This window comes from Electrona antarctica (genome assembly GCF_951216825.1).
Source record: "Electrona antarctica genome assembly, chromosome: 16".
In the NCBI taxonomy this organism is placed as follows: domain Eukaryota; kingdom Metazoa; phylum Chordata; class Actinopteri; order Myctophiformes; family Myctophidae; genus Electrona; species Electrona antarctica.
The window spans coordinates 19,007,837-19,035,789 of record NC_136797.1 but is presented as its reverse complement, the minus strand read 5'-3'; the positions used below and the strand labels follow the sequence as shown (position 1 = coordinate 19,035,789).

The following is a 27,953-nucleotide window of genomic DNA, read 5'->3' as shown; positions in this document are numbered from 1 at the left end:
AAGAATAAATTATGTCTGAAAATATTTGCCATTATTTTAGGACATGCAAAGTGGCTAATAAACATAATAGTATGGTTGCAAACAATAAAACACATTAGTCAATAACGTTTGTGTTACATGTCACATGTAGATGGATGGGCAGGAATTGAGATGCACTTACACATCAATCTAAAATCTGATTAATATGCAAAAAAGGAAAAAAAGAGGTGAGGTGAAGAATATATACATGATTGATGACTGATTTTGAGGTTAAATGTTAACGCTAGGGGGTGGCAATTGCCATCCCCTGGGACCCCAAAGGATGCCCCTGAGACAGAGAGAGCACTCAATTATTAGGGCTCATGCAACGTTATGTCCTCAACTAAACCAGTAGCAATAGCTTGTTCGGTCATGAATTTAGGCAGTCATGTTTAAATGTCTTTTCTGGAGTTTAATTTCATTACATTTTTTGCCTGTATAGCAATTTAGATAAATTTTGTGTGCGCAATATCCTCTACGCGTAAACTTGATGTGCCTAAAGTGAAAGGGTATAAAGGTCAGGGTATCTGACTACTTCTGTCTCCCAAAAAGACCTTAGCAAGGAGCTCAGGGCAGCCTCATACTTTCAGTCCTGAAAACATGCTTATATACTGTAGACTAGCTTTGAATCCAACTCTTTGTCTGGCCTTTTGCTTCCTTTTAGTTTATGTCCATTGGATCTAATATTTCACTTTGACCTCTACCTGAAATGAAATGAAATAATTACTATATTTACCCAGGGTATCTGGGCTAAGCTCAAGAACGTGTTTCCAGCCAGGCCCTGCTCATAGAACATTTCATCGTAGTGGTTCAATGCCTTGTTCAAGGGCACTTCAGCGGTGGTAATTTTAACGTGTCGGACCGCTGATTCGAACTGGCGACCTTCCGGTATCAAGACCGCTCCGCAATCCGTTCGGCCACGGCTGCCACTCACTCACCTAATCTTGTTTTAGTGCATTTTCAGTTATAATGTATTTAGTTATTACTTATTCCTGAAAACACTATGTAAACTCACAATTACTACTCACATTTTGACACGTGTGTCATTTTGATGATTGCTTTTTATTGTAATACAAAAACCGATCCTAATCCTGTAATACCTTGTTCATCCTGCAATGATTCACTTCCCTCCGTGTTTAAAACGGGTATTCTACTTTTCTTTTCTATTCTTTCTTTGACTCTGTTTTTCTATTCTAGTGTTAGTATAATGCTTACAAGCACCGATTAGATTTTAAGCAATTCAATGGACAGTTCAATTGCCTATATGGATTTACGATGAAGCAGAGCTCAGTGCTGAGCTCAACATCCCTGGCAGCTATGCGAGAGAGCCGGTAATTACATGCTGTCACGCAATGCTCATATACGCACCAGCCAATCTAAATTGTCATTATCTAATGCGCCTGTCACGGTGGCAAAAGAACGCTCTTCATGCTATCAAAAAGAGATGTTCCGAGCAGCCGAGGGCATTCTCCATGCTGTCGTTGGAACAGGAGCAGGGGTGTGGAACATGGACTGGCCTTGTTGGGTTCCTTTTCATCTGACAATCTGTCATATGTTATTACATGGGCTGTTAAATGTGGGCTGTTAAATGTGGAATTGATTTATCAAGAGTGCTTACTGCTTTTGTGTGTGTGTGTGTGTGTGTGTGTGTGTGTGTGTGTGTGTGTGTGTGTGTGTGTGTGTGTGTGTGTGTGTGTGGGAGAACTCAGATGGAGCATTATTTGCGTACTTCTAAGAGGTAATGACTCACTGCCAATGCCTGAAAATATCCAGTATAATTGCTCAAATAAGATAACCGGCATAATCTCCCGTTTATTTTAGTTCAAGGCGTTTTATTCCCTTGAGGAAAAGTCACTTCGGGTTATACATCACCTTATCACCAGTTTATATTTACCAGAATATTAAAAAAGTTTATATTTATCAGTGAATAGTAATGTTGGGTTGATATACTGTATAAGAATTTATGAACATACTATCTTGTTTATCTTGCTACTTATTTTTATTCCGGTGTTGTTACTATGCCATACATTACTTTCTCTTTTATTTGAAACTAAATGGTTTTTTGTTTATTTTTTAAAATGACCCCCTCCCCCCTTTTTTGTCTTTTAATGCTTTGTTATTTCATTTGCATGTTCAAAATAACGATCAACTCAAGGTCTCCCCTGTGTTCATTTGACTCAGAAACGTGTACAAATGAACAGCGTATGTTAGTTCCCTGCACCTGTGTGAGGAGTTGAGCAGCGTTTTGAGGGAGCTGGGGTTACGGATCAGTTTGTCCAGCAGACAGACCTGTGTGAGGAGTTGAGCAGCGTTTTGAGGGAGCTGGGGTTACGGATCAGTTTGTCCAGCAGACAGACCTGTGTGAGGAGTTGAGCAGCGTTTTGAGGGAGCTGGGGTTACGGATCAGTTTGTCCAGCAGACAGACCTGTGTGAGGAGTTGAGCAGCGTTTTGAGGGAGCTGGGGTTACGGATCAGTTTGTCCAGCAGACAGACGATCTCCTCACCTGTGTGAGGAGTTGAGCAGCGTTTTGAGGGAGCTGGGGTTACGGATCAGTTTGTCCAGCAGACAGACCTGTGTGAGGAGTTGAGCAGCGTTTTGAGGGAGCTGGGGTTACGGATCAGTTTGTCCAGCAGACAGACCTGTGTGAGGAGTTGAGCAGCGTTTTGAGGGAGCTGGGGTTACGGATCAGTTTGTCCAGCAGACAGACCTGTGTGAGGAGTTGAGCAGCGTTTTGAGGGAGCTGGGGTTACGGATCAGTTTGTCCAGCAGACAGACCTGTGTGAGGAGTTGAGCAGCGTTTTGAGGGAGCTGGGGTTACGGATCAGTTTGTCCAGCAGACAGACGATCTCCTCACCTGTGTGAGGAGTTGAGCAGCGTTTTGAGGGAGCTGGGGTTACGGATCAGTTTGTCCAGCAGACAGACCTGTGTGAGGAGTTGAGCAGCGTTTTGAGGGAGCTGGGGTTACGGATCAGTTTGTCCAGCAGACAGACCATCTCCTCACCTGTGTGAGGAGTTGAGCAGCGTTTTGAGGGAGCTGGGGTTACGCATCAGTTTGTCCAGCAGACAGACCTGTGTGAGGAGTTGAGCAGCGTTTTGAGGGAGCTGGGGTTACGGATCAGTTTGTCCAGCAGACAGACCATCTCCTCACCTGTGTGAGGAGTTGAGCAGCGTTTTGAGGGAGCTGGGGTTACGGATCAGTTTGTCCAGCAGACAGACCTGTGTGAGGAGTTGAGCAGCGTTTTGAGGGAGCTGGGGTTACGGATCAGTTTGTCCAGCAGACAGACCTGTGTGAGGAGTTGAGCAGCGTTTTGAGGGAGCTGGGGTTACGGATCAGTTTGTCCAGCAGACAGACCTGTGTGAGGAGTTGAGCAGCGTTTTGAGGGAGCTGGGGTTACGGATCAGTTTGTCCAGCAGACAGACGATCTCCTCAAACTTGGGACGGCTGCTGCGCTCTCGCTGCCAGCAGTCCATCATGAGGTGGTACAACGCTGCCGGGCAGTCCATAGGGCCGGGCAGGCGGTAGCTCTCCTCCACTGCCTTGATTACCTACAGACAGAGAGAGAGACAGAGACACAGTCCATCATGAGGTGGTACAACGCTGAGGGGCAGTCCATAGGGCCGGGCAGGCGGTAGCTCTCCTCCACTGCCTTGATTACCTACAGACAGACAGAGAGAGAGACACAGAGAGAGAGACAGAGACACAGAGAGAGAGACAGAGAGAGAGTGTTCCTGGTTCCAATTGTACATTTTAAGCAAAGCCTGATTGCACATCGTTGCTGTTGTGCAGAAACCTCATATCTCCATATGCATTTTTTTTTGTCGTCCCCCCCCTAAATTAACAACCTACTTGATATCTTTATACTTTATTAGTCAGAAATGTAAACAGCACATTGTACGGTAAGAAAGCTAAAAGGATAACACAAATTCCATTCTGGTCCTATGTCTTCATGGCTTAGCCCTTATCCCTAAACTTATTTGCCAGTTTCTACTATTTTACTATTTTAAGCTCACAACGTGTCGGCTTGAACTGTTTTTCAAAACAGTAAAAAAAAGAAAAGAAAAAGGCAAAATAAGTTTATGGATAAGGTGTAAGATAGGGCCCTATGGGCTCCATTTTCGTCACCGCTAAACCCCTTATCCCTAAACTTCTTTGCCTTTTTTTTACTATTTTGCAAAACATTTTTGAATAGTTAAAATGGCCAGTCTACAAGCTCACAACGTGTCAATGTAGTTTGGCTAGTTGAACTATTCAAAAATGTTTTTCAAAATAGTAAAAAAAAGGCAAAGAAGTTTAGGGATAAGGGGTTTAGCGGTGACGAAAATGGAGCCCATGATGTACAGATCTGCAAGCTCGTATGTCTGCTACTTGTGCACTGAATTTGAATCCTGAAACGTAACATGATGAGACATAATGAGGTTTCCACCTGACAGAGAATAAATAATTGCTTCCGTCTCAGTTGGGCTTCACTGCATAATGAAGGCCAATGAATAGAAAGGCCAATACATTCTCCATTCGACATTGGCAAAAACGTTAAAAATACAATCCTGTTCGGACCAGCGTTTGGACATCTGGGGGTACACAAGTTCTGAGAGAAACGTTCTGAGAACACCCATCAGATGTTCTGAATGACCTCAATTAGTCCATTAGTAGTTACTGTATACTGTATCACCTCCCTTTCTGAAGAAAAGTTAGGACGTCGGAAAGGAACAAGGATTGCCTTTTACTTACAGTACAGATACACTGAGAAAAAAATATATAATAATGAAGAAATGGTCCTTATTCCAAATAATTCCACGCACACTTATCCAAAACATGATATTTTACAAATATTCAATCTTATTCATGACTAAGTTAACATATTAGTGTTTTCACTTTTAGTGCAACACCTGCTTGGGGGCGGGAAGATGATGCGCTTTGAACTTCAGTCAGAAGCGCTCGTCAGCCAGTAGTGTTTCCACCTGACACCAACGTCTAAATGTCTCAATAGAAGAGCAGGGAGAGCACCTCCTACCACTGCAGGTGTTCTAGTTATATTGAAGTAACATACTTTACCATTCTATTGATCCATCTATCCATCCATCTATTCATCTATCGTATCGTATCAATTTAGACCAATCTGTGTGCAGTACTGCCCTCTGCCCAGCACGAGTGGAAACCAGTGTGCAGTCTTCAACCTAGTTCTGCCAGTGGAAGACACTGTAGGGAATTGATTTGTTGAGTTCATGACAGCCTTTACTTGTGTCAAACTCGCATGAAAGACGAGACATGATGGCGCACGCACGCACGTGCACACTATTCTCTCTCTCGCTCTCCTCGTCTCTCAGACACGCTGTTATGGGTGTGTGAGAACACACCCATAACAGCGTGCATCAATGAACATGCCACATCTGCACAAACAGAGAATACATCACATGCGCACGTGCGTGCGTGCGTGCGTGCGTGCGTGCGATAGGTATGTGTGCGTGAATGGACTACAGAGTTGACTGGCAGAGATGAAAGATAGGAGAGAGAGAGAGAGAGAGAGAGAGAGAGAGAGAGAGAGAGAGAGAGAGAGAGAGAGAGAGAGAGAGAGAGAGAGAGCGAGAGAGCAGGAGTGCTCATTACATTTGAGAGAGAGAAAAAGGACGGAGAGAGAAACAGAGGGAGAAGGCGAGGGGGGGGAATAGAGAACCGAGAATTTGAGATAAAGAACGAGTCCAGGACTGAGAGAGAGAGAGAGAGAGAGAGAGAGAGAGATAGAGACACTGCACTCAAGAGCCAATGAGTGAAAATCCTATAAGGCTTTCAATTAAACATCAAAGGTGTTCTCCTCTGCTCTGTCAGACAGACAGCCTAATAACTAGACGATGGAAGGAGACGCGCTGAGACGAGGCATGATGAGGTCAATGGAGGGTTGTGTGTGGGTGTGTCTGGCTGTTAGTGTGCGTCGATCCTTCTCTGTACGAGTGCGGGTGTGTGTGTTTTTTTGGGGGGGGGGGGGGGGGTATTGTACAGGTGCAGGGCTGTTATGATGGATTCAGTCAAATATAATACATATTTCTGCCTAATGGAGTATTCAATCAATCCTACAATGTTACCTGCCTGCGACAAAAGCTGATCCATGATCTAACGTGTCTCATCACGGCAGAGTATAAAGTAAACAATGCTGTATTATATATGGTCTATGAAGTGTACTCTGTGTGTACTCTGTGTGTACTCTGTGTGTGTGTGTGTGTGTGTGTGTGTGTGTGTGTGTGTGTGTGTGTGTGTGTGTGTGTGTGTGTGGCATCTCACTGAAGAAATGCCACATTCACTTTGTGTGACATATATCATTATCTCCATGGAGATGACCCCAGTGCTGCCCTATGGCTGCCAGCCTGCCACCCTTCTCTCCCTCTCCCTCTCTCATCCTCTGTCTGTTTCCCCCTCCCTCCCTCCCTCCCTCCCTCTATCTCTTCCCTCCCATTACTCCGTCTCGCTCTCACTATAATTCTTCTCTGATGTATAACTACATACAGGCCATCAGGGCACAAGTGTATAAATGGACCCTAACCTTTACGCTTAATCATTTGTTTTACACATTCAGAGGGGAATTATCACCACTATACACATACAGGCCATCGGGGCACCTGCTATGCCACAACATCTAGAGAGATAATATAATACCGAATGTGTACAAAAAAAAAATATTTTTTTAAAAAGTGCATAAATGGACCCTAACCTTTACAGTTAATAATTTGATTTACACTTTCAGAGTTGAATTAACACCACATCTACAGTAGGTGATGCTGGGATGTTCTGTGACCTTGACAGGACAGTCAAAAATAACAGTTAAAATAGTGATGTGATGACACCCCACAGTAAAAATCCTCAGTGTTAATTCATCCATTTGCAACTGCGCGCGGATACGAATATAAACGACGGTTACATTCATATACCACCCGGAGTTAAATTAGCGCTGAGGATTGTTACAGTGTAGCTTGCTTCTAATTAAAAGCTTTTAATAAATCATGGCTGTTGCGGTGCACTCCTGTGGCTCAACGGCAGTTAATATGCACGCCATGTCACTCCTGTTCTCTCCACCCCTTACCGCCGTCTCACTCTCACTGTCTAGATTAGAACAACTAAACTTTAACAGCATCTTTCTAAAACATTGTGCATTGTGCATATTGCAATTTACAGTAAAGAAAAGCAATCCTAATCCTGTAATCCCATGTTCATCCTAATATATTGAATTCTCTCTGTGTTTAAGTATATTCTGCTTTTCATTTTTTTCTTTACTTAGACTCCTGTTTTTCTATCCAAGTATAATGTATACATTTCAGTGACAATCCTGTTATGATTTCAATAAACATCTTGAGCTACAGATGTGTGGCTTTGGTAGGACTCTAGCCATCTATAAGAGCTAAGAGGGTTGGTCTGTTTGTCTGTGTGATTGTCTTGCAGATTGACAAAAAGCCCTGAGGGCTTGTTTCCAATACATATAGGACCACAATGGTAACTCGCTGTTTGTATTATCCTTTTAGCACCATTGTAATCGTATCAATGTACAGTTGATAAACTTGAACTGTTAAAGGACCACTTCACCACTTTTCAACCTATCTTCATATAATAGGTCCTCACTAATAATCATGAAAAAATGGCGCAATTTTTTTCTACTCGGTCTGTATCTCATAGGAGGGCTGTGGGCAGTTCAGAAACCGTCTTCCAGTGACATCATCGATGGGGAATACAAGCTAATAGAAACTGCAGGCTTTCTAGTTCTGAAAAGTTGCAATGCGAAAATGGAAGCCATCGTTCTCACGATAATGAAAATCTAAACATTTTTGTAAAATTCTTATCTGCCTAATGATGATGTCACTGGAAGACGGTTTCTAAACTGCCCACAGCCCTCCTATAAGACACAGACTAAGTAGAAAAGAATCGTGCCATTTTATCATGATTATTAGTGAGGACCTATTATATGAAAATAGGTTGAAAAGTGGTGAAGTGGTCCTTTAATAAAGTATTCAATCAATCAAAAGAAGGAAACGCAGCGCCAGATTTCTTATACACACTATTGCCAGTAGAACACAGAAGTACTCCACAACTTCATGTATGTTTTATACTTTTTGAAATATTTAACTTGAATACGTCAATGAGGCTCTGATCGGTCTGAAACCTTGCCTTGAATACTTGCCCAATTACATGTTTCTCTTTGAACAGAGATGAGCAAGTAGCCTAGGGGAGGGGGGGGGGGTGGCCAAATTAATTTCAACACCCCCTTATACAGTACGTATATAGCAGTGTTTTGTTGTTTCCATCTTTGACTGCTTGCTGATGTGCGTCAGCCACAGTACACATATTCCATTAAACTGGTTCACACTCACTGGACTCCTCTGGACGCTGGCAATTAACGTGCTGGAAAACCAGCATGGGTGTTAATTGCATTAATGTAGCGGCCTCGGTGGACCGCGGGCTGTCTGACACTGCTGATACAGATTCAAATGCCCAGGAGCCTCAGACACACACGCTCACATTTCCATCTCACTGGACTCAAAGCGGTGGTTTTCAAACTTTTTAATTTCATGGATCCCCAGTCTCTTCCCCCCTTGAGGTCACGGACACGCTTAACCCATTCAGGCCTGACGTCGAAATTTTAAAAAAAAAGTTTTCTAAATCATGACAATTTTCGGAAAGATTTGAGGCACATTTTAATGATTTTTCAAAAATAGCAGACCTACAAGTTCATAGCGCGCCACTCGGTGGCGCGCTATGAGCTTGTAGATCTGCTATTTTTCAATAGCTAAATTATAACAATGTTTAAAACACCAAAAGGGGTTCCCGCCCCAAAATGGGTTAATGGTTAATGTGGTTAAACGCTAACGTGACATGGATGCGTTCCAGGTCTCAATGGATTAACTTAAGAGAGAGTGTACAATTGGGTCCATTTGGTCCCATTTGTACATTCTCTGAGTTATAGACCTATATGAGGATCCATTTAGTTCCAAACTATCAATTATTTAGCTGGAGATCGCCTGTATCCAGAACCCCCTTTGGACAAAATAAATAATAGAACATTTAAAAACATAAAAGATTATTTTAGTATTTTAGTAAACAACGGCTGAGTAAAGTACATTTTGTAACCGTGATTGATCATCAGCGCTTTGTTATGAGCCGTGAATAAAGCTTGTTTGGACCAGGGAAAATAACTGGGAAAAGAATCAGAGATAAATGCATTTGAAAAAACTGTTTACATTGAGGCGGACTATTTCACTTCCGATTCATTTCAGGTTTTATCGCTTTCCTAGCAACCTAGTTACATTCATACGTTGGTGAAGACAGCGATCTAACATAATCAATGAAAAAACAAAATATTATGTATTTTTTTGGCAATGTGAACCTCAGAGCTTTTTAGCGTATTTTTCGTCATTGGCACAGAATGAGTTTTAAAGTGTCAAACGTACGTCCTGGTTGGACATCTCCCAGTAAGGCCTCTCTCCATAGGACATCACCTCCCACATCACGATGCCGTAGCTCCACACGTCACTGGCCGACGTGAACTTCCTGTAGGCGATGGCCTCTGGAGCCGTCCAGCGAATGGGGATCTTCCCACCCTGTCACATCACACAAATATAAAGAAATCACACCCGTGTGAAGTGAGGGGCGCTCTTATCATTATACATCATCTCACGAACATACAACGTACATTTTCCCTTCATTGTCAATGGCATTTAATGTTTGTGTTTGCCACAAATTTACGTCATATTTGAGGCACATATGACCTAATTTCTCCTTTCATTGTCAATGGCAAATACAGTATGAGACGTGTGGGGACAAAAACTGTATATAGGAGGGGCTAGTGCCCCTCAAAAATATATTTTTATTTCTTTTTTACAAAAAAAATACCTCCCCTTCAAAAAATAAATAAATAAATAAAAATGTATTTTTACCCCCTCCTATATACAGCTTTTGTCCCCACACGTCTCATACTGTATTTGCCATTGACAATGAAAGGAGATTATTTATTTATTTTTACAAAAAAAGACCTCGCCTTCAAAAAATAAATAAATAAAATTGAATACATGAATTAAAAATAAAAAAGTTAAATAGTGAAAATACAAAAACATCTACAGGGTCAAATCATGGTGGGGCGCCCACGTGGTCCAGGCGCATGCCACATACAGGCTCTGGCCTGACAGCGTGTCGCGTGTTCGAGTCCCGTTCATAACCTTTGCTGCGTGTCTCTCCCCTTCTCTCCCTCCCACTTTCCTGTCTGTCTTCACTAATAACTATCAATAAAGGCAAAAAGCCAAAAAAACGAATCTTTAAAAAAAAGAAAAAAGGTCACATGGTATTTTCACTATTTTTGAAATGTGGTGTCCTGAGGAGACCACATTTCTCTTTTGGGTCTCAAACTGAAAAGGTGTGGGAACTACACCTTTTCAGTGTGTGTGTTGTGTGTGTGGGGGGAGGGGACTTACACCTGTGATAAGAAATAGAACAGAAATAGGCGTAGGGGACCGAGATAGAGGCACACACACACACAGAGAGAGAGAGAGAGAGAGAGAGAGAGAGCATGCGTGCGCTACTAAAGACAGACAGTCAGGGAGGGGGAAGCACACTCAGAGATAGCTTAGTGGAGAGTGACAGGAAGCTGGATGCTCAGGCAGCAGAACCCACTGCTAATTGGCTGTTGGGGAGCCTGGGCTGAGTGCTAATTGGCTCTCCTCCAGGATTCAACATCCTGTCTCTGGCGGCTGTCAGCTTTCCTCTCAGCCTGAGACACAGCTCAATTTACAGCCCGCTGTGTGTGTGTGCGTGTGTGTGCGCATGCACATCCGCGTGCGTATGTGTGTGTGTGAGAGAGAGAGAGAGAGAGGGAGTGTGAGAGATATAGTGTGTGACAGAGTGTCTGCTAAAGGACTGTGCCGTTTAATAATTTTCGACTTCTCGGTCCAAAGTTACATTTGTGTGCTCACCCGTCCCTCTCTCCATCCATCTTGCTCTCTCTTCCTCTCCCCTCTCTCTCTCTTTTTCAATAGCTAAAGTAGAACATAATGCTTAAAACACCAAAAGGGGTTCTCGCACAGAATGGGTTAATGGAATATTAATACCCCCCCCCCCTCACACACACAATACATATTATAATAGCTATACAGATGTCAGGAAAAATTACTATTATCGGAACCATCTCCTATCCTCCAAGTCTAAATGTACCCAAAACATCAGGTATGTGTGGTGCTCTCTCTCGCGCGCACGCACACGCACGCGCACGCGCACACGCACACGCACACACACACACACACACACACGTCATGTCTTACCCGTGTTGTGTACGCGGCCTCGGGGTCGTCCTCTAGGACTCTGGACAGGCCAAAGTCAGAGACTTTACACACCAGGTTACTGTTGACCAGGATGTTACGAGCTGCAAGGTCACGGTGGACGTAACCCATGTCCGATAAGTACCTGAAATCAATAACACAGTGGACCTGAATGATGCAACTGTACCTTAGCTTAAGCCATTGGTTCTCAACCTTGTCACGCCTGCATGTAGGTATCGGTATCTGGAAATCTATTCCGTGTTCGACTGGGAGCCAGTGAAGGTCAGAGGACTGGTGTGATGTGGTCCTTGGATCGGGTTCTGGTGAGCAGGCGGGCGCAGGGACGTAGCTGACCATTTGGTCGCCCTACTCATAGGATATTTGTGCTGCCCCCCCCCTCCCGACGAGAGCGCTGCATTTCCTCATTCAGATCGGCTATTTTCGCTGTTTGCGAGGACGCACACACGGCCGCTCATTATTACGCGGCGGAGCCGCAGAGAAATGTGTTAATATGAGGGTCGGCTTGGCACTTTTTGGCACTTTTTGTTGCCCGGCGTGTTGCCCTACTCGCAGTACGTATTGCGCGTATACATACGTAGCGACGGCACTGGGTGGGAGGCAGAGTTTTGTACACTGTAGTTTCTTGAGAGCCTTGGTGGTAGGTTATGTACAGTATATGGCCCTGTGTTAATCAATAATTGATCTTCTTGACCTTGACTTTTGACCACCAAATTGCAATGCAGGTCAGGTATTGAGTTACAGATCCAATATATTGTCACTGTAGGGTGGAAACCTTCTATGTCCAAAGCCGTTCCTTTTTTATTATCATTTAAAGGTCCTACAACATGAAATTCAACTTTTCAAAAACAAATTGGGCTTCCCTATCCCTTCTTCTATCCCCAAAAATAGGAGAAAATAATTAGCATACACAGCACAGCGCCCCCACCACATCAGGACAGTGTGGTGCTGCAGCTAAAACTGCTTTAGATGCCAGATAGAAATGACATGGACTGGTTATATCAGAGTGGTGATTTAGGCTCAAACCATTAGAAATACGTTTGAAGGACATAAAAAATATATTAAATATTTAAAACAAATGTAAAATGCATGTTGTAGTTCCTAACTAAACTAGTGAAAACAGCCAATCTACAAGTTCACAACACATTGCAATGTGACCCGTTCTGACCTTCTGCTTCCTTCACTACTTCTAACTTCTGCTATGTTCATTTCATTTTTTTATCATGCAACACTCTTGTATAATGAAGTAGGGCATTCGTTTACAAAATAACATAAAATGTTGACATTTGGAGACATGAGGTTTCTGCCCGACAGCAACAATATGAAGTCTGGTGGCCTTTACTTGTGTTGTTATTTCATCGATGATGATGATACCGAGTATGGAGTTATTGAGGACAGAGTAGACTCTTGAGACAGACTGCTGGCTCGCACAATTCTCTAAATGCTTCCATCTCACAGTGTGTACATCGGAAGTACTGAAATAGAGTAGAACATATAGTGTATGTCCCGTCTCCCCCACTTCCATTTTGCCTCCTGTAAATCAGATTAGTCAAAGTCTATCAGGTTTGCTGCTTTAGCAGAAATGGAAATTCAAACATACATTTTAAAGATATATTCAAATATAATTTATTGTGAATGTCATTTATATTTTCTTAGCGTTGCCTTTATGTGATTTTAATTTTAATTAATTTAAATTTAAATTTTTTATCGTTTTTACAAATTCTTCCCCTCTTTAGACGTAGAGTAGAGATGCATGATATTGAAATTATGACCGATATCCGATCTCCGATGTGTTATGTGCAGGGTCATATTGGCCGATACCTATTTATTACATTATTATATTATTTTAAATCATTGCAGAATTTGTAAAGTTTTCATTTTTGTTTTGCTGGTGAAAGTAGATGGTAAGCGCCCTCCCCACTAACAGCAGACGCTCTTAAAGACACAGAGACAGGCAGACTGGCTGCTCTGCGGGTACAAAGCCATTGACGTTCACATTATTATTGTGTCATCAATGTCGGTGAAAATTATCGGGTTATTTTGAGATCGGTTCGATACCGATATGGCATTTTTCAGAACCTTTTCAAGGTGCAGTTACAGACAATGCAGTACAAAGTGTATACAGAGCCGGACTAACAATGGAACTAGGTGGAGCTTAAGCGCCAGGCCCCGAAGCTTGCAGGGCCCGGTACGAGACTATAGGTACAACTGTTGCTTCTGTCGAAAAATATAACGCAACACAGGAACCCCTGCTAGTGTTTTTGGTCTTCTCGTCTGAGAGTTTCTGTAGCAGCCTGATACTAGCAGCAAGGGGGGGGGGTGGGGTCCCGACGGCTGCGCGTCGCTTCCTTCTCCGACAGAGGGGAAGCGAGTAAGCGACGCCATCAGAAGCCCCCTCGCTGAGGAAGGCCCCCTCTCTCAGACCGACCAACGTGTGTTGTTGCTGCGACAATAACATAGCCTATGTAAGAGGAATATAAACACAAGACCTTGGCGCAAAACTTCATATTTACCCTGCTCTAATGCAACAAAAGTGTGTTCTTACATCCTCCGATTTCAGCACTCGTGAGTAAATTATTGTAATTGCTAATTTGCTATTATGAAAGTTTTCAGTGACGTTGCACCCACAACTTATTGGTTGCATTGTCGTCAATAATTAATCTGTCTTTAAAACGTTCTAATATTAATATAGCATATTGGCATTGTCTGTTGGTGCACACATGTTATATGGACCATGTAATAACATGGTCAACAGCACTGTTTGCAAATGTAGCTACATTTGTTGGCCACAAAGACAATTTAGACAAAACATGCTGCTGCATGTTTCCTGTTAATGACTGTATTAATAACCATAAAGTAATCTCCTAGTCCTTACATAATAGTTTAGCAGAGACTGAAGTTGGAAAGGCTGTGCCCAGTGCGGCTGTGTCTTGTGTGTCAGCGGGCAGCGCAGGCAGTAGTGGATATGCGCTAAACGGCGAAACGCATGCATGCATGTTAATTAATTAATTAATTAATTGGCTGAATCTGTAGGGCCTTTTGATTTGGTGAAGCGCCAGGGCCTTGAGAGGGGTTGATCCGTCACTGAGTTTATATGCACAGACTAGTACAATTTCAGCTCAACTAGTACAATGTCAAAAAACACTTTTTTACAGTGTTTTCATGTGTGCGCATCGTGTGAGTGTATGTACCTCATGCCAGATGCGATGCCACGAAGCATGCCAACCAGCTGGATCACTGTAAACTGAGCATCATTTTTCTGTTGGGGAGAGAGAGAGAGAGAGAGAGAGAGAGAGAGAGAGAGAGAGAGGTTGTTGTGTCAGGAAAGAGACAAACAAACACGAACACACGCACGCACAGAATTATTTGGGGACCCACATGCAATATATCTTCACGGGCCAACAGTGGGCCCTGGCACACAGGTTGGGAATGGTTTACTCCACACCGCATGTAGGCCCTGCCAGAGAGCTGCACAGTAGACTGTGAGAGTGCAAGAATTGGCCCATGGAAAGGTCCATTTGGGCCAATCGTTACACTCTCAGTTTATATTACCACAGAGGAGAGGATTGTACTGTGTGGGCTCAACAGGCACGGCTGTAACCGATGAAGGACAGACAGCCTGGGCTCGGACCACAAACCCTGCACTCACCGTCACCACATGACCACCGACCCACGCAGAGTTGAGCACGGCCATGTCCATGTCGCCGCTTGAGAAGGACGCCCACCCCTGCCCGCCCCACCCCCATTCAACTGGCACAGTGGCAGCCTTTTCAGTAACACTTTAGACTTAGTCGCACGACACTGTCCCTGTACCGCAGACCGCAGTGAACTCCAGCTCCAAGGCACACACATACTTTCACTCTACACATACAGTACTTTTATCAGATTCTAACCACGTGGACCATAGCAGCCCTATTCCGGGGGGCAAACAGCAGGAAGTATACTATGTTAGTTCCACTGATCCAAGCCGAAACAAACACAATCATTAAAATAAGCAAGCTCTGAAGATGCACACGGCCCACCCAACCCATCTGACCGGCTGCCGTGTTAGGAGGTCAGGAGGGTGAGCCCTGATCCAGAAAAGGTTTGGATCTACTGGCCTAGTTCAGCACAATGTTAAGAATACTATTTAAACAGATGCTAGGTTGATTGTTTTCCTACCACCTATAGTTTCATGTACAGATTGTTATTTCGATGGTATATTGTTTGACTGATGCTAGGTTCTTGGTTTACCTGGGATCCTAGTTTCCTGAGGCACTACCACTGTCTCAGTGTCTCTGCATTCTATGTAGGCTATTATCTTGCAGGTCACTCTGGAATAAGTGTGTTAAATCTGCTAAATGCCTAAATTGTAATTGTACTTGACCGTTCAACTAAGTATATACTGTAGGGTTTACTCGTTTTTTTAATCCTATCCAACTATATTTTGGGGGCAAGATACTTTTATTGAAGTTTAACCTTGGTTTCAGCGTGGTAGAGTGGGCTTTTTTGATGGATACTGCAGACATGCCCCAGACAGTTTGAGCCAATGACCTTGTGTATCTAGCTGTGTTCCTCCTACATGGCTTTCCCACAGCGCTGTGTCCTACAGTTGGGTGCCACCGATATTGTCCCTTATCATTTAGGCCCGACCTCAAAATTTTAAAATCCTTCTAAATCCTCCAGTTTTCATTTTTCAATAGCTAAATTATAACATAATGTTTAAAACACCAAAAGGGGTTCCCGCCCAAAATGGGTTAACTGTCCTTTTGCGCAGATCACGCAAACCTCAGCAAAAAGAAAAGGACAATATCGATGGCCTCCAACTGTATCTCCCCTCTTGCATTATATCCTCTCTGGCAGGCAGAAACTTTGTACCACCATAGTATTAACCACTTGAACCCCAGCATCCTTATTATGGGGGGGAACATTGGCCAAAAACAGGTGAGATTTGGTTTTGAGTGGTTAAATGGTTAATTTGTTTATTTGCCAAAATCGTGACACCAGGTTGAAAATGGTTTGCTTTTCTGTCTGCAGGTTTTATAAATATACGACAAGGTTTCTACCCGGCAGCTACGATATTACACCAATAGCAGTAGAATTTCCAATTCTAATTGATATTCTGCATTGTGCAAAATGATACCATTATAGTAAGGTTACTACAAGAGGCATGAGATGTACGATTTTATAACGTGCAGTGGATGTTTACTTAAATTAAATGCGTCCACAACTAAAGACATGCATTATAGATTTGAGGGTTTCAGACAGTTTTTAGACGGTTCCATCACAGACTGTCACAGGGCATGGATTAGAGCGTGTCAGAAGTACTTAGGCATCATCGATGATGACAATTTGACATTTAACGACTGACGCAATAAAAAAAGGCCTGCAATCTATGAAAAAAGGGCCTGACATACTTTCAGGTGTTAGTACTGACAACACAGTTCTACAGCTCTATGATTAATCTGTTGTTACCAGTTTATCCGACATTCATAATAAGCAGACAATGAAGAAAGTCTGCACGTTCTTCAACGCTGGGTACATCCCTTGTACAAAGGTGTACAGTACAAGTTTCAAGATTGTCGAACTCTATTCATTGCGAAGCCACATGTGAAATGGACATGATGGACAGAAGTCATGTTGACTTGTTTTGCTGTGTTTTTGAGTGGTGCAAACCACTCCAACAACCAGCTTTGTCTGTTTGTGTCTATGTATGCGTGTACCTGTACGTGTGTGTACCTGTACGTGGGACCCAAAAAAATGAGCATGGTTACTATGGTCACTGACATTACGTCAGACCACAGCTGATCAGGCTATATAAGACCTTGCACCACTCAGTTCACACGGGTGTGATTTTCTTTTATACTGGTGATACATCTTTGCTTATGTAGATATACTAACGTTGATTTTATCTATCGATATGCCTTAAAGTACACATCGTAATGACAATGTCCTAGTATACGAAAACTCATTTACCTTATGACTGAGTTTGAGCATACACAACGTAAAAGCCCATAGTTCTTGGTTTCTGCCCTACACTACAGGTTTCCCCACACTGCTTCACTGCCCTTGAAACAAAGACACAATAAATGACATCAGGCGTGTTCTTCTCCTCCTCCTCTCCTGCCTGGGATCACACCCCTGGGAATGCAGTATACTGGGCCTTCTGCTCAGCTGCTCCGCAGCTGTGGAATGCCCTCCCTGACCATCTGAGAGCACCACAGTCCATTAATCAACTGTAGCCAATACACTATAAATCATATTCCAATACAATAACAAAGAATACTTATAATGGTCAGCATGAATAATAATGCCTTTCTGACACAGATCTGAACGTGGCACAGGGTACAGTATTTCCTGAGCTTGCCTGGGTTGGTGCAGAGCCATAGAGTAAGACAGAGTTATGACAACTCCGTTCACTTCATGCAGCCAGTCCAATGGCGGCTCTTCCACATACACTTCTATTGGCGAATAGGGACACCGGACGTTTACGGAATGCATTGGAGTCTATGGGCTTGCGCGAGTATACATGAACCATGTGACTGGGCTGTTTTCTGCCCCCTCAATGTTGCAACTCTGTCTATACTCTATGGCTCTGGGTTGGTGGTGGCCTGGTTGCTGTGGCGATACATTTCCCATATTAGGGAGATCATTCAACAGGCAATGGCTTCCTCGATTGGTCATACCACCACATTGCCTTCGCGGATTGGCCAAAGGTTTGCATGACTTTTGTGCCCCTTTGACAATATAGGTAGTGATGTGCAACACATCCTATACCACTTTTACAGAGCATCTCATTGCTCTTGTATGTTTATATCCATGGTGGTTGTGAGTGAAACGCCTCCAGATATGTTTCGCTGGACAGTGACCCTGAATAAAACACCAAAGACAACCATGCACCCTGCCGTGGCAGTGGGGCACAGGGTGTACTCCTTTGGGGGGTACGGTAACAAGAGCGACAGGGTTGATGTGCACGTCCTCAATACAGTGACCCTGCGCTGGATGAAGTTGCCCCAAGTGACAACTGGAAGAGAACGCCCCCCTGAGGTTCCCTCCAACCGCCTGTACCACACGGCTGTGTTCATAGACTATGTCTACATCTGGGGGGGAATAGTGGATTTTGCAATCGACCAATACAGAAATGCATTTGACATCTCGGGGGGAAACTGCAATGTGCTTTATGCATTTGAGGTTGACACACACAGATGGTTCAAACCCGAGGTTTCCGGGACTGTTCCGAAGGAGAGATCGATGCACTCGGCCTGTGTCTTGGGGAAGGTGATGTATATCTATGGGGGATTCAACATGCTGACTGGGGAGCCCAATGATGACCTCCACAAGCTAGACACCGCCGCGATGGTCTGGTCTTTAATTAACACCGGAGGCTCTCCGCCCCCTGCTTCAGCTGATCACTCTGCCACCATCATCGGGACAAAGATGTTTGTGTTCGGGGGCGAAGGGGACCAGGACCTGATCAACAACATAACAGTGTTTGACACAGAGACCAACCTCTGGCGGAGCACGCCTTCAGAACAGCTTCTTCCAGAAAGCCGCAAGTGCCATTCAGCCTTTGCCTACAATGGAGAGCTGTACATATTTGGTGGTAACAACTTCCCTCTGGATATTCGGATATTCAATGATATGTGGAAATTCAACCCAGAGACCTTCTTGTGGAAGAAGGTTGAGCCCATGGGGAAACGCCCATGCAAGATGACCCATATGTGCTGTTGTATGGTGGGGGATCGTATCATCCTCTTTGGAGGATGTCCACATGTACACATCTTAGACTTAAGGACGAGTCTGAAGACATTATGCCAGCTGGCAGTACTTCAGTATGGTCTGGAGCAGTCGGGACTCCCACACGACATCAGGTGGGAACTGGCGGTCATGACTAATGACACCTGGCCGAAGGTGCCGATAATAAGGAAATGTGTTGACTACGTGAATACAGTCCTAACTCTCTTCAACCTGCTGCCAATAAAACTTTAACTAAATGATCACAAACTAGTGCACTATGCACACCACTACAATATTATTGTCTATCCATCTACCCTGTTTAAGCACACCAGCACTGAGACACTAGATGGATGGATCTACTGGTCTCACAGTGGGACTCGCATGTAATAATATGTGTTCAAGTGGTCAAACTAAGCTCTTATCATCATACATCACATTCCGTGCTCAGCCAATCAAATCATCACATACCGTGCTACAAACATTCCGTGCTAATACGGACGTATACAAAGCTGTGCATAGGAGGGGCTAGTGCCTCTCAAAAACAAAAAATCACACCCGTGTGAACTGAGTGGTGTAAGGTCTTATATAGACTGATCAACTGTGGTCTGACGTAATGTCTGACGTAATTAAATCACACCCGTGTGAACTGGGTGACCATAGCAACCATGCTCATTTTTTGGTACGAACAGACACGTAAACTAACAAAGCCAGTTGTAGGAGTGGTTTACACCACTCAAAAACAAAACCCTCCACCCCGTTATAAAAGGTCATCTACAGGTATGAAGTATGACCCTATATTTGGGCAAGTGGTAAAAGAATAATACTCCACCGGGCCAAAGGTGCCAATATTAATAAACAAAGCTGCGTTAATGAACCTGCCAATATACTGTCAACCCTCTTAACTTAGTGAACTGGACCTGAGTTGGCTCAGATCGCTTATTTTCCTCCAAAACAAATACATCTCTGACAAAAATAACCCATTTACAATCTCACAACATGGCGTTGCAACATGTTTTTTGATCTTGTAGATTGGCTATTCTTGTCTAATTTTACCCCCAGAATATAATATATGCTGGGGTTCAAGTGGTCAAACTAATTCATCCATACATGAAACTAGTGCAGACCAAAACCTTATTATTGTCTACACTATTTAAACATAGCCAGTGCTGAGATACTAGATGTATTGGTCTCACATTACACAAATGTCCAAACCAAAAACATACGTACAGTAAAATATAATGTTACTGTATCAACATTGTCCTGGTCCAGTCCTGATTGGGGAACACTGATCCAGGTGATCACACTTGACCAAGGACACACCACCAATCAGTGATTCTCAAACAATTCCATGTCAACCATGGATGTATATTAACCCTGGCATCCCTATATCGGGATGTTGTACAAATCAAACCCTGATCAAATTTGCAACTACAGCATTCCCTGTATAGCATTTTGACTACCTTCTCTTGCCTCTCAAAAAAAACAAAAAAAACAAACAAAACATAATTGATTGCTTATCATCCCATTTCACAATCACAATTCTCTCTCTACTTCCTATAATCTTCCACCACTCCAAAAACATTCCTCCTCTCTGTATAATACCTTTCCTTCCTCCTTCCTCCTTTTCATATTGTAGTTATCCTCTCCTCTTACCTTGAGGAAGGTGTCCAGAGATCCATTCTCCATGTACTCGGTAATGATCATCACAGGCTTGCCTGAGAAACAAGACAGAACATTAAAAAAAAAAATAGAATTACTGGCTGAAATTGGTACATGAAATGCTGGTTACTTGCTTTACCGTAATATGGAACTGATGAATTGGAGGAAACGTTTGCATGCCAGTAAATAGTGCATGTCAATGGGGAGGTAAAGTCTTACAATGTTAAAGGCTTTTTACAGTCTATATTTGGGTAAACCTTCCACAATGCTTTAGTTCAGAAACCTTAAAACCGATTTCTATCATAAAAAATTAAAACACCATTTATTAAAGTCATACTGTGTGTTAACCGTTTTCAATTAAACAAAAGTACTTTTTGAAAGTCGCTGGTATATTTTTCACAATAACCACTCCTAATATTAATAGACCTTCCAGCATTCCTTTTCGAGTGCTACGTCCATATAGACAAGGACTACTGCAATGAATGTTGCACAGTATGACTTTAAATCACTACTTTGCATAGGAAACGACATGCCTGACGACTCACTTTTGGTGACCACGCCCTCCAGATGGATAATGTTGGGATGGTCGAATTGACCCATGATTGACGCCTCCCAGAGGAAGTCCCGCCTCTGCTGCTCGGTGTAGCCAGCCTTCAGCGTTTTGATGGCCACCTGGATCTCCCGCTTCCCTGGCAGCCTCAACGGTCCGCTGCATACCTCTCCGAACTCACCTGAGAAACAAGGGACAGATGGCCGAGCGGTTGAGGCGCGCACCATATATAGGCTATGATGCAGCCTGACATTGAGTCCGGCTGGGTTCGATTCCCGAGCCCGGCGGACCCTTGCTGCGTTGCGTGTCACTCCCTGACTCTCTCCCCATTTCTTGTCAATCTCCACTGTACTATCCAATAAAGGAAGAAAAGTCCCAAAAATATTAAAAAAAATCACACCCGTGTGAAGTAAGTGGTGCAACGCCATGTGGGCGTCCCCGGGGCGTCCCCGAAACATCCAGACCCCCAGGAACGCACCCAGGGTGGCGGGCCAGTTCCGGCGAGCTGCCCCGCGTCCAAAACGGTTGAGAAATGACAGTTACCGTGTGGGGGTCCCCAGGGGGTCCCTCTACTGTACTGTCACTGTACTGTCACACCCGAAATCATCATATACAGTTAATATGTGTGTGTGTGTTAGGCTGTGCAACAGTGACACTTTTGTGTCACTGTTGTGAAAACCAACCAAACGCTAGTATATTGAAGATAAAAGTGAGGGCAGAAAGTGAAGACGCCAAAAGTGATTGTCTGGGATTGACATTTGTGATGATTTGATTGGCTGAACACGGAATGTGATGTATGATGATAAGTACGTTCTCACAACGCACGCACGGACGCAGTATACTCACCAGCTCCTATGACCCTCTCTATGGAGATAAAGGAAACATCAATCTCCTGGGCAAATTCATGAACTGCCTGGTTGGGGTCCTCATAGGTGTGGGGGTCAACGTAGGTACGAACCCCTGGGAACTTTACTGCAAATACAAATGCAAACACACCATCAACAACACATAATCAAGCATGCATAATCAAGGTGACATTTTCTGGGTTTGGGAGGGGGTGGAAAGTCCATGCCTCTGCATTTGATATCCCCCCTCTGGTCATTCACTGCGAGTGGGGTAGTCTCGCATAGCCAGGCTGATGTGTCTGACATTTGCATTCACCAAAAGGGCTCGGACGCCGGAGAAAACCTGTGCCAAACTGCTAACAAACCTATACGCCCATTGCTTTGAAAACCAATTACATACTGTAGGTACAATGGGTGGTGTAAACTAAAGTAACTAAGTACATTTACTTAAGTACTGTACTTAAGTACCATTTACAGGTACTTTACTCAAGTATTTCTAATTTCCAATACTCTACTCCACTACATCTCAGAGGCAAATATTGTACTTTTACTCCACTAGATTTACCTTAGTTACTGGTTACTTTGTACCTTTGGATTATTGTTACAAAACATACATTAACCACTTCAGCCCTATATATTTCGGCCATTTGAAAATAGCAGATCTACAAGCTCACAATGCGTCAAAAAAGATGTTTAAACATTTGAAAAGTTGAAACGGGACATTCTGCATAACATTTTGGATTCCGGACTTTTTCTTGTAACGGAGTATTTCTATATTGCAGTATTGATGCTTTTACAACATTTGTAAAACATTTGAGTACTTTTTCCACCACTGATATGGCATAGCTGCGCGTGGGGGTATGAATGTCCACCGTGCATCGTTCCCCAGTAGGCTGCAGAGGGCAACAGGCACCAGGCTAGTGGGGGGTATGAATGTCCACCGTGCATCGTTCCCCAGTAGGCTGCAGAGGGCAACAGGCACCAGGCTAGTGGGGGTATGAATGTCCACCGTGCATCGTTCTCCAGTAGGCTGCAGAGGGCAACAGGCACCAGGCTAGTGGGGGCATGAATGTCCACCGTGCATCGTTCTCCAGTAGGCTGCAGAGGGCAACAGGCACCAGGCTAGTGGGGGCATGAATGTCCACCGTGCATCGTTCTCCAGTAGGCTGCAGAGGGCAACAGGCACCAGGCTAGTGGGGGGCATGAATGTCCACCGTGCATCGTTCTCCAGTAGGCTGCAGAGGGCAACAGGCACCAGGCTAGTGGGGGGCATGAATGTCCACCGTGCATCGTTCTCCAGTAGGCTGCAGAGGGCAACAGGCACCAGGCTAGTGGGGGGCATGAATGTCCACCGTGCATCGTTCTCCAGTAGGCTGCAGAGGGCAACAGGCACCAGGCTAGTGGGGGGCATGAATGTCCACCGTGCATCGTTCTCCAGTAGGCTGCAGAGGGCAACAGGCACCAGGCTAGTGGGGGGCATGAATGTCCACCGTGCATCGTTCTCCAGTAGGCTGCAGAGGGCAACAGGCACCAGGCTAGTGGGGGCATGAATGTCCACCGTGCATCGTTCCCCAGTAGGCTGCAGAGGGCAACAGGCACCAGGCTAGTGGGGGTATGAATGTCCACCGTGCATCGTTCCCCAGTAGGCTGCAGAGGGCCACGGGCACCAGGCTAGTGGGGGCATGAATGTCCACCTTGCATTGTTCCCCAGTAGGCTGCAGAGGGCAATGGGCACCAGGCTAGTGGGGGGTATGAATGTCCACCGTGCATCGTTCCCCAGTAGGCTGCAGAGGGCAACAGGCACCAGGCTAGTGGGGGGCATGAATGTCCACCGTGCATCGTTCCCCAGTAGGCTGCAGAGGGCAATGGGCACCAGGCTAGTGGGGGGTATGAATGTCCACCTTGCATTGTTCCCCAGTAGGCTGCAGAGGGCAACAGGCACCAGGCTAGTGGGGGGTATGAATGTCCACCGTGCATCGTTCCCCAGTAGGCTGCAGAGGGCAAAGGGCACCAGGCTAGTATTTTACAATGCATTTTGTTGCACAACCACTTTGAAAGTCTCCCAAATTCTGATGAGATGAGAGCAGGCAGGACCAGCTGAGACAAACTCCAATGGCAGCAGCTTGGCAGAATAAAAATAAGTCTGTTTCAAAAGTGTACCATTGCTGAAAATAGTTTAAATATATAATGTACCTGGGGGGGCTTTGGAATAGAGAGGAGAAATTATGACAGGCAGTTTCTGCTGTCAAAATATGTCCCCCCCGTAAACCCCATTCAAACCTATTTAGGTTCTTATGGTGGACATGTTTGCCTGAAAATAAATCTTTGAAATGTTTCATAGTTTTAGAAATATATAGTGCAAGGACACTTCGACACCAACTCTGGGGGAGCCCGGGTTCGAACTGGCAACCTTGCAGTTACCATCCAGCCACTCTACCCCCTGAGCCACCGCCGCCCTGTTTTGGTTTGGTTTTACTATAGTTTATGACAGAATGGAGAGAGAAAGCTAAATTCATTGACAAAGTACATTTGGAATTTGTCACCCATCCTACACACCGTATTACAGTATGGGCAATGTGAGAAGTTGCGGGAGTGCGAATTCTCGCAAATTCTCTATTTCTAATTATTAATGACATGCTATGTTGACCTGCACCAGTACCAAAATAACAGTATTCCACCAGAATGAGGTCCAGGTCAACATTTTGCACTTGCGCTCTGCTCTCAGTCCCACAGCCTGAGGGGATGATTCATCTGCTATTGGCTATTTAGTTGTTAGGCTGGCTGATGATTGTTCTGTGATTGTGTGGGACTTATTTTACAGGTTAAGTTTAGGGTTTAGGGCGTAGTTTTTGTGAGGTTATATAACCACGCCCTACTAGTAGTAGCCGGCGCTGTAAAACAAGCGCCCCATCAGTGCCCATTGACTCCCAGGCTGTGCGAAAAAGAGAGTCCGATACGATTGTGTAGTCTGTTGTTAGGCCAACACAACTTCATCACTCAGTGACAGTCAGTCAAAGTCATGTAGATCTCTTGGGTTGGCCCTGCTTGGCCAAGGCCAGAAATCCCAACACGTGGTCAAATATTTTAAGCTGTCGCTGCCCATTAATCATATCACTTGGTAGCTTGGTGTGCCCCAAGCTGATACACACATGCAAACACAACCTGAATCTCTTTTGCTATCGCTCATACCCATACATACAAATACAAGCAGCGGACTTAGAGCTGTGTCATTCAAAAAAGATTGCTCCTGGAATTAAGATTTTTTCCTTGGCAAACACCCATACACATGCACGCACGCACGCACACACACACGCGCGCGCGTGCGCGCGCGCACGCACGCGCACACACACACACACACACACACACACACACACACACACACACACACACACACATGCGTGTACCTACAAGGATGAATGAGCTAACAGAGACCTGACCGGTATTTGAACCCAGTACAGTACGTCTACGTTTAAACTCAGAATGACCTCAGACAAAAAATGGTGTACACATGTACAAAAATACACATGGTTTGGAACTACAACAGAACACACAGACGCTCGCACAGACGCTCGCACACTCGCACACTCGCACACACACACACACACACACACACACACACACACACACACACACACACACACACACACACACACACACACACACACACACACACACACACACACACACACACACGACTTACTGTGGCCATTGTGAAAGTGCATCTTCTCCTCTTCAGGATCTTGCTTGGCCTTGCTGTAGCCACAGCGCCTAACAGGAAGAAACACAAGAAAAACACTTACTTTACACTCGCACCTGCTGTGAGCATTTATGAATGCACAGCCCGCACACAAGTTCCTCACATTAAAACTCCTCACAATATTACACTTCTCACATAAACACTGGAAGAGGCTTCAAAGACGTAAGAAGTAAAGAAGCACACCGAGACCCAAATCACAGTGTTAATAGTTGACCTTCATGTGTGGACTGACCTGATATTTGGCTTTTCAGCACCAATTTCAGCACCCTGAGGGTTTCATGGTTTATAATGACAGAATGTCCCCTCAAACCAAAAACCTTCACCAGCCAATTGTATCCCTAAGGGTCCATTTGAGTCATTATTTGTATAATCTCAAGAGTTACATTTTCATTGCGTACCCACTTTACAAAAGGAAAAGGCAAGGACTGCAATTCTCCACAATCTCACCACAACTAAGTACACCACTCCACAACAATACAAGAGCTGTACACCTCACGTGTGTGTGTGTGTGTGTGCGTGCGTGCGTGCGTGCGTGCGTGCGTGCGTGCGTGCGCATTTGTTTTTCTATGGAGACCAGACAGCTTCTTCTTGTCAATATTTAGACAAGCAGCATCAGAGATAATCCAGATTAAATGTGAACATTGATTTTAAACTTGATCCTTTACACAAACATATATATACATACACACTACACACACGCTGCATGCACGTCTCGTCTCTCTCTGTCACACACACACACACACACACACACACACACACACACACACACACACACACACACACACACACACACACACACACACACACACACACACACACACACACACACACACACACACACACACACACACACACACACACACACACACACACACACACACACACACACACACACACACACACAACCAGTTTGGTAGCCAGGGTTACAGGGTGAGCAGCTGGATACTGTGGGGGGTAGGGGGCGGGGGGAAGAGATGTGCGTGCGTGCGTGTGTGCATGTGTGTGTGGGTGGGTGGGTGCAATCAGTGCATGTGCCTGGGGGGGTCACTCAGTGTTTGGTTTTCTGGATCCGATGAGTCAGGGGGGTTTAGTGCTGGCTCAGTCCTCTAACGTCCTGTTGTATTGTGGGGGGGGGTCTGTGTGTTTGTGTGCATGTTGGTACGATTGCGCGCGCGCATGTGTGTGGTGTGACACAATACACGTACAGAGTCAGACACATATTTGTATAGCTTGTGTGTGTGTGTGCGTGCGTGCGTGTGTGCGTGCGTGCGTGCGTGTGCATGCATGTTAGTGTGTGTTAGCGTGGCTCAGGGTGTTGACTTGCAATGTCCCAATTTAGTAAGTGGTAAATCTTGGTGTTAATTTAACACAGACACCACAAGGGAACCGTACGGGTCTATTTGCACACCGTCAGAGTTCAATCAACACTGTGTAATCCTAAAACAGCACCAGCTCCAGCCACTAGCTCCTTATGAATGAGAGTGTTCATTTAACAGTGTCAAAAATAAATATATTAAATTAACACTCTGGATTTGACTGTGAGTGTACTATTCTGTGACAGAACCACACATGCACTACTGTGTGTGTGTGTGTGTGTGTGTGTGTGTGTGTGTGGGTGTGTGTGTGTCCGTGACAGCAACTTTGTATGAATGCATAATAAAATGAGAATGAAATGAGTGTATTAAATACTGTAATGTCTGGGGTCAACTTGCGGACATATAATTGAAATAACGATAGCAGTATGCGTATAGATTGATGATAGATGGATGGATGGATGGATTGTTAAAAGCACTAAAGGAAGCACGGATGTATGGGTGGATTGATGGATGGATGGATGGATGGATGGATGTGTGGATAGATGGATGGATGGATGGCCAGAAAGAGATCATTAAAAACATTTCATGATGGATTTCATCGCGAGTAGATCTGAATAAAAAAATAGGGACACCAAGATGAACCCTGTCACCAAGATAAAACATAGGGACACCAAGATGAACCCTGTCACCAAGATAAAACATATCCCCCAGTAAATGGAACCCTGCAGGTCTATGGAGTCTCCAGTATGAGCATAATAATGTAAAAACATGAATGAACCACTACGTCCTG

The 27,953-nt window shown here is 44.4% G+C and overlaps 1 protein-coding gene across 4 annotated transcripts in view; it reads right to left on the bottom strand.

Annotated features, from left to right (window-relative positions):
• Positions 1–27,953, bottom strand: part of epha5 (EPH receptor A5) — a gene marked incomplete at its 3' end in the record, with an annotated part of 214,872 nt that overhangs the window by 9,880 nt on the left and 177,039 nt on the right. For all 4 annotated transcript variants that reach the window (XM_079523692.1, XM_079523690.1, XM_079523691.1 and 1 more), the window contains 8 exons: positions 25,791–25,858; positions 22,092–22,217; positions 21,241–21,426; positions 20,690–20,751; positions 14,512–14,579; positions 11,306–11,447; positions 9,446–9,595; positions 3,372–3,565 (listed from right to left, as the gene is read on the bottom strand). In XM_079523692.1, coding sequence (XP_079379818.1) covers positions 3,372–3,565; positions 9,446–9,595; positions 11,306–11,447; positions 14,512–14,579; positions 20,690–20,751; positions 21,241–21,426; positions 22,092–22,217; positions 25,791–25,858 — 996 coding nt within the window. The remainder of the gene's footprint in view (positions 1–3,371; positions 3,566–9,445; positions 9,596–11,305; positions 11,448–14,511; positions 14,580–20,689; positions 20,752–21,240; positions 21,427–22,091; positions 22,218–25,790; positions 25,859–27,953) is intronic.